The sequence below is a fragment of the Jatropha curcas genome, chromosome 7, assembly GCF_041381405.1.
Source record: "Jatropha curcas cultivar XTBG-Jc1 chromosome 7, XTBG_Jcur_1.0, whole genome shotgun sequence".
In the NCBI taxonomy this organism is placed as follows: domain Eukaryota; kingdom Viridiplantae; phylum Streptophyta; class Magnoliopsida; order Malpighiales; family Euphorbiaceae; genus Jatropha; species Jatropha curcas.
Genome location: NC_143157.1, coordinates 7,753,788 through 7,761,598, shown reverse-complemented (window position 1 = coordinate 7,761,598; position 7,811 = coordinate 7,753,788). Strand labels below are relative to the sequence as shown.

Below are 7,811 nucleotides of genomic sequence, written 5' to 3'. Positions count from 1 at the left end.
GTTTTGAAGAAGTATCACCAATGGCAGATAACTAGAGATTGGTAGATCTAGTCGTCTCCATTGTTGAAGGGATATGCCCATCAATTGTACAACCAGCAGTCACGGCAAACAATTATGAGTTGAAGACGTCAATGATCAATTTGCTGCAAAATAATCAATTTGGAGGATTGTCACATTAAGATTCAAATGTCTACATTGCAACCTTCAACGAGATATGTGACACAGTGAGGATCAACGAAATGTCGAAAGAAGCTAAAAAGCTGAAGCTTTTCACCTTTTCACTCCATGATAAGGCCAAAGCTTAGTTACATTCAATGCCGGCGGGATCTTTCAGAACATGGGATAAGCTCTGTGCAGCATTTTTGAAGAAATACTTTCCACTTAGCAAGACTTAGAGGCTAAAGACGAAGATCGCTACCTTTAGGCAGAAACCGGATGAAAGTCTCTTTGAGGCTTGGAGAGATACCGAGACATCCAAAGACAGTGCCCTCACCATGGCTGGGAGAGGCATTTCCTCATCCACTAGTTCTTCGAAGGGGCTCTACCAAGTGTATAAACTGCTCTCCATGGAGCAGTCGGAGGATCCTTCTTTGAGAAAACCGTTAACGAAGCTTACAGGCAAGTGGAGCAAATGGCCAACAACAACCAGAGGTGTGGAAGAGAACCAAATCCAATTAAAAAGACTATAGGAATGTCAAAGGTCAATGGAATTACTTTGCTCTCAGCCAAATTTGACGCACTGGCTAAGAAGCTGGATAGTATTCAGCAGGTCAACATGGCTTTTTCAGCGTGTGGAGTCTATGGCGGTGTTGATCATGCTAACTCTTAATGCATGTTCGTTAATCAACTGATGAATGAAGGAGTTGTGGAGAATATAGAATCAGTTCCAACAAAAGCATTTTGCGAACTAATTCCCTAACCACTTTGGGCAAAACTGGAAGAATCCTCACCCAAACTTTAGTTGGAGTAACCTGTCAAACACACTCCAACCACCTCAGCCCAGACCATTACCACCAGCACTACAAAAAAAAAATGCGGTTTTGCGACTGAATTTTGCGACCACCCCTTGTCGGTTGCAATATTGCGATGGTGTTGCGACCATTTGCAATGAATGTTGAAGTAACATAGATTTAATATTCACCGATGGATTTGGAACTAATCTCTGATAAATTTTGCAACGGATTTGCGACCGACTGTATATCCGTCGCTAATTCTAGTAGTAATAACTCCCGCCATTTTAGTTTTTATTTTGCAACTCAATTGTAATGAATTAGTGACTAATTTTGCGAGGATGTAAGACCGTTTCACAATTCATCGCTAAATTGCGCTCTACAGTTTAGCGCCAAATTTAGTTTCTAGTTTGTAAGGGATCAGTGATAGATTTGGGACTGATATTTTGCGATCGATTTTTTTGGTCTCAAATCCGTCGCAATTGGTTTATTACAAAACGACATCGTAGGATTAAAAATTGCAATCGATTTTGAAGTTTATAGTCGGTCGCAAAAAATTAGGGCTTTATAACCTTTGGTCGCCTTGGGCACAATCGCAATGCGCCTCTCCCCTTTTCTCTCCATTTTCAACAGCTGCATCTCCTCTCTATTGCAGCGACGGTCGCCGGAGAAGCCCCTATCACTAGAAATCGCCCTGTCACCGAAGAAGCCGCATCATTCGCTCTCGTGGTGTAATAATTTGGTAATTTTTTTCAATTTTTTCCCTTCTTTTCCAATTTCCTATTTATTATATAGCAATAAAGTTTATAGGTCATAGCTTTTTTATCTCTCTTCTTCAATTGAAACTTTAATTAGGGAAGTTAAAACTTTGAATATTTAGAGAGTTAAAAATTAAAAATACAATAAAAAGAGAATTACTTTATGTTGATTTATTTTTTTTGAAATTTATTGAAATTTATCTTCTTAAAATTACTTTATGTTGATTTGTGTTTTCATTTGAGTGGAAATACATGAATGATGCGTTTGAGTTGGAGGCCTAGTAGTAGCCATCTTGACTTTGGAGACTGTTCGAATGATATAGAAGTGTTTATGTGTGTGTGTTTTGACTTGGGATTTGATTATGTTCTGTTGAAGTGCTACCGAAATTTTTTTTAAAAACTGAATATGAGGAATCGTGTAGTTACTGATATTATAGTAAGTTTACATACATATATATATATATATATATATATATATATAAAGATGTAACATTAGTTAGAAATAATAACCTTAGTAATTTTACATATATATAGTTACCCTTTTGTAGGTTCTTTATCTATAGTACTGATGGCTAGAGGCAAGGCGGTTGATTCAAACGCATCCGGCAGTGGTCCGTGTAGAGGTCATTGCCGAGGACGTAGTACACGTGGACGAGGAGGGCCTATCCCTCCTCCTTCTTCTTCAAGTATGTCTGGGGCTTCATCTTCTGCTTTGCCTCCTATTCCGCCACCACTTCCTTCTATTCCTTCCTCTTCTATCCCATTTCCTGGACTAGCAGAGTCTTCACCAGCTTCACCATCACCTACTGCACCAAGTAATCATAAATGTTCATTTACTGTCATTTTAGTTATATATTAATTATTTATCTGTATTGATAGCATTTATCACTTCTTTTGCAGCTTCATCTAAGCCACGTAACAAGCTCAGTTTGGTAGCGGGACAATAAGTACTTATTTACTTTTTCCTTTCAACTTGGTTTTGTTCAGATTTTGATGCTTTCGTCTACTTATATTTCACATTTGTTTTTTTTTCTCAGCATAAATCCATCCTCTCGAGCATCAAGGCAAATTAGGATAATCGAGCTACATCTGGACAAAGATGGATACATTGGGATGCTGTACCACAAGAGGCGAGAGACTTTTATTGGGAAGAGTTTTAGGTACGATATGGTTCAAGTTATATCTTCATTGAATGTAATTAGTAATCTGAATCTATGGGCTTTCACTTACTCTTTATGGAAATTTTATTTTTCATTTTTGTAGAAGCCTTTCATATGGGAAGGGGCTATTATGGCTATGCTAAAAGTAGCCTAGGAGAAATTGTGCGTTCTACGGTATGCTGACTTCACTTATAGGATGCAAAAAACAGGTAAGAAGCAGCAGTGCGTGTCTCAGGAGATATGGGAGAGCTGGCAGAAGGCTTGGGATGATCCTGCATTCAAGAGAAAGTGTGAGATATTTGCACGAAACAGGCGCAGTGAGACTGACGTGACAGAGCAGGACCTTCCCGACACACAAGCGGATCAATATCTGCTATAGAGACATCTCGATTATTAGTGATTCAATTAGTTACAGTTACAAAACCGATGTTTAATGAAATGACACCATGTTAATATATCATGCGTAAAAATTCATTACAGGCAGAAAAATATGATCGTGAACCCACACGAATAGAGGTGTTCACTTACACTCACACAAAGGACCACGATGGAAATACGTTTGTCGATAGACATGCATTGGGTGTCAATGTAAGTAACAAAGAAGAATATTTACATTTACTTTATAGTCTTCTCTTACATGTACAAGTTCAATATAATAAAGCTTGCAACTGCATTGATTAATTAATTTGTTGTTTTCAAGAGGACTACAGTATAGCTCGCGAGCTTATTGTTTTTTCTTAGGCTGGATCTGAAGCTGAGTCAAAAATTGATGAGTTAGCACTTTATCTGGAGGCCGTAGGGGGTGAAAAGAAGAGGAAAGTATATGGCATCAGGTCTCAGGCATCACAGTTTTACTGCGGCTCAACATCTGACGCTTCTACAGCCTCCTTATGACCACAGCCTGACCACAGTATCGACGAGATTAGTGCATTACAGGCTCGTGTTGATGAGCAAGAGAGACAGCTTGCAGAGCTTAGAGCGCATGTCATGCGGATGTATGGTCATCATGGTGCTAGTACTTCTTCCTCTGATCCTCCATCGGCTATAGATCCACATGTTTTTATAACTCTGCATCAGCCACGATCGTCTCCTCTAGATCCCGATACTGCAGACGATACCTTGGTCACTCCTGTAGACACTACGACACATCCAACACATACTACTATTAATCCAGTACACACTACACTGGATCGTCCAGAGGACCGGCATCATAGATTTGATTTCGAACCATTTTAGATTTCCGTGATTTTTTCATATTTTGTATAGTACATTACATTTATAATTCCTTTTTAGATTGTTATTGTTTCTGATGATGCTTGTGATTGTGATGTATATATATGTCGATTTTTGACAGGTGGAAAAAGTTATCGTTTTTAATATTATTAAATTATTATTTTTTGCCTGTAATTATATTTTGCGACCTACTGGCGACCAAACTGCAACTAAATTATAATTGTTAAATTTAAATTTGCAACAGATCACCAACCAATCACTTTCAGAATTTGCGATCGCTTTTTATAATTGCGAGCGACACTTTCTGCGACCAATTTGAAATAATCTTCCAGAAGGAAAACAAGACGAAAATTAGCGATTGATATTTATAAGTTTGCGATCGATTTGTTTGTCGCCAATTTGTCATCGTCTAGTTATTCTATCGTAAAATTATTTGCGGTGAGCACTTTTGCAATCGATTCATGTCTGTCGCAAATCGGTCGCTATATCCAATTAACGACCGATTTCTTATACTTCAGCGATTTTTTTATAGTGCAAGGTTCCCACAGTTGAGACCACCACAAATACCTAACCCCCATTCCCAAATACTCAACCACCTCAGTCAACCACTGATTCAAACCTAGAGCGCTACATAGCCTTGCAGGAAAAAGTTAATGAATCAGTAAATAATAGATTTGAGCAAATGATCACCCATTTGAATGCTAAAATAGACCAACTAATCTCTTTCCAAAGGATACTTAAGACCCAAATGGCTCAAGAAACCAGGAACCAAAAAGCCCAAGGAAAGTTGCCCAGCCAACCTCTCGAAAATCCAAGAGAGCATTGTACCAATAACTCTCAAAAGTGGCAACACCCATGAATAACCCATACCCCAGCCCAAACCTTAGAGGAAGGGAGATGAGACTGTGGATGTTAAGTAAAGAGAACTATCTAAGGATATAGCAGGAGAAAAGATAACGAAAGTTACTCCCCCACCTCTAGTGGAGATGAGAAATACTAGGACAAGGTTCCATTTCCACAGTGACTGAAGTAAGTTCAGCTAGATAAGCCGTTTGGGAAGTTTTTAAACCTATTCAAGTAGCTCTACATGAATGTTCCATTCACTAACATTATTATCCAAATGCCAACCTATGCGCAGTTCCTTAAAGACATTTTGTCCTCAAAGAGGAAGTTAGTGAAGAATGAAATAGTTGCTTTGACAGACGACTGTAGTGCTTTAATCTTAAATAAGCTTCTTCTTATGCTAAAAGATCCTGGTAGCTTCTCTATTCCTTGTGAAATCGGAGAGATGGAAATTCAAAAGCCCCTTTGTGACCTGGGAGCTAGTGTTAGCTTAATGCCACTCTTAATCTTCAGTAAGCTAAATACTGGGGAGTTGAAGCCTAAAACAATGATTTTACAATTAGCTGATAGGTTAGTAAATTATGCTTTGGGGGTTGTTGAAGATGTACTAGTTAAAGTAGGAAAATTATTTATACCGGTTGATTTTGTGGTTCTCGACATGGATGAGGATAGGCACATTCCTATCATATTGGGAAGGCCTTTTCTTGAGAAAGCCGGAGCTCTCATAGATTTGAAGAATGGGAAGCTTACACTTCAAGTTGATGATGGGAAGCTGGTTTTGACCTTTTTAAAATGGTGAAACAATAGCCCAAGTTCACTAATGTTTTAGATGGACGTGGTTGAGGAGCTAGTAGAGGCAATAGCGCGAAAGGAGAAGTCCGACAATCCTCTTCACACTTGCTTGGTAGGATCAAAGGATGACTTGAAGCAATGGGATGAGGCTTCGAAAATGGAAAGCTATTTAGAAGCTGGAAAGAAAATCTCCCCTGGTTTGAAACTCAAGGTTGAAAAACTGAAGGATAAAGAGGAAAAGAGACCTAAACCTTCTCTTTCAACACTCAAGGAGGAAGATGCACCAAACGTGGAGCTCAAGCAATTGCCACCAAACCTTAGGTACGCATTTCTTGGGCCTAATTCTACTTATCCAGTCATTATTAATGCATCATTGAGTGAGTTAGAATAGGAAAAAACCCTTAGAGTGTTAGAAGTATAATTTTATACAAAATCCATGACTTAAGAGGGATGAGTCCCTCCATCTCTATGCACAGAATCCTCTTTGAGGATAACACTAAACCCTCCATTGAGCATTAAAGGAACTAAATAGCAATATGAAAAAAGTTATGAAAAAAGAGATACTCAAACTCCTTGATGCTGGGATTATTTATCCCATATCTGATAGTGAATGGGTAAGCCCCATTCATGTTGTTCCTAAGAAAGGGGGGTGACATTGATTGACAATGATTTTCACAAGTATACGAAATTGCAACAATTAATATAGAATGAGAATTGTATACCAAGTACCAAAATTATGTTAACCTATTATTATTTAAACAGCAATAAGGGGAATTATATTTAAGAACTAACTTCAGTAAATAAAAGAGAATAAGAAGAAATCAAGCAAGACAATTTTTGATTAAAAGAATCAAGGATTAAAAGCTACTAGGGATTTTGACTTCACTTAATTCTATCCAATTTATTTTATTAGTTCGTTAATCAATTTTAATTGTTCAAGTAGGGGAAATAACCCTAAAATCACTAACAAGCTCTCCCGATGTATTGTTAGCTATTTGAACCTGGTCTCATTACCTATCTTCTAATAACGCAATCAAACATGAATTAAATCATTAAGTTTTATGGTTTGTTTTGTGAATTCATAACCTAAGGTCATTAACTTATGAAAACCCCTCATGAGTCAAACCATATAGCTTCCGCATCAAGTTATTATTTTCATGTAATTTATTACCTTTTTCATATCAAAAACCTTTCTCCCAATAGTGATTAATGAAATAATTTAATCTGAGGGAGAAACTCTGCTCGGAAGCATTAAGTTCAATAATAAATTATACTTTGAACAAAGAAAAGCAAATCTAATATTATAAATTAGAAGAGAAATTAAGCTACATTAAATCCCTAGTATGAGAATTTATTTTGACATAGTAATTAAATAAAACTCAATTAAACTTGAAAATAATTTCATAATCAATGTGAATAATGAAAAGTAAAAACAAGATTAAGAATTTAGAGATAAAAACTAGTCAACAAATAATTCTGGATGGCTTACTTAAATCGTGACACAAATCTTGATCATTGAAGTCTTGAAGAGAGAGAAAACAATAGAACAAAAAGATGGAATATACAATGAATGACTCCTCAATCATGGCTAGTCTCTCTCTTTATATAGACTTTTTGGAACATCTTCGTGTTTGTTCAGGAAAGTGAATCTTTATTAAGCAAGAAATCTTTTGCGGATAGAAAACTGTTTAGGCTTTGTATTTCTTCCCAATTAGGACTCTCCAGTGCCTAGATAGGAAATAAGCTGGTTTCCTATAAAAATCCTGCAAAATTCTTCAAGATCAAGTGAAATATGATTAAAGGAAGCTTTACACAAAAATATAAATAAAACTAAATCAAAACTAATTAAAGTAATTAAAAAATACTAAAAATCCTAATAAAAACTATATTAAAAATACTATAAAAAATAACACTTATCAAAATTCTCCAAACTTAAACCATTGCTTGTCCTCAAGCAACAAAACTAAAAACTAAAGAAAAATACAAGCTAAACAGACTAACAAAGCTAGCTTAATATGGTTGGGGATAATTATTCACAATTTCAAAAATATCAAAAATCATTAACATGAGAATAA

General features: G+C 36.6%; 1 protein-coding gene and 1 non-coding gene across 2 annotated transcripts; one reads left to right on the top strand and one right to left on the bottom strand.

Annotated features, from left to right (window-relative positions):
- Positions 1-395: 395 nt before the first annotated feature.
- Positions 396-501, bottom strand: LOC119371420 (small nucleolar RNA R71). The gene has a single exon (XR_005179043.1). It is a non-coding gene; the product is annotated as a small nucleolar RNA R71 (small nucleolar RNA).
- A 4,720-nt stretch (positions 502-5,221) lies between these two features.
- LOC105633608 (uncharacterized) lies at positions 5,222-6,127 on the top strand. The gene is made up of 2 exons (XM_012216604.1): positions 5,222-5,719; positions 5,774-6,127. Exons 1-2 carry the CDS (start codon positions 5,222-5,224, stop codon positions 6,125-6,127), a joined length of 852 nt encoding a protein of 283 aa, XP_012071994.1.
- The last annotated feature ends 1,684 nt before the right edge of the window (positions 6,128-7,811 follow it).

Bases quoted from the DNA above. Each gene is read 5' to 3' on its own strand.
- LOC105633608 (XM_012216604.1), top strand. From the start codon at position 5,222: ATGCCAACCTATGCGCAGTTCCTTAAAGACATTTTGTCCTCAAAGAGG. The intron at 5,720-5,773 runs GTTTTGACCTTT...CTAATGTTTTAG, and splicing joins AAGTTGATGATGGGAAGCTG to ATGGACGTGGTTGAGGAGCT.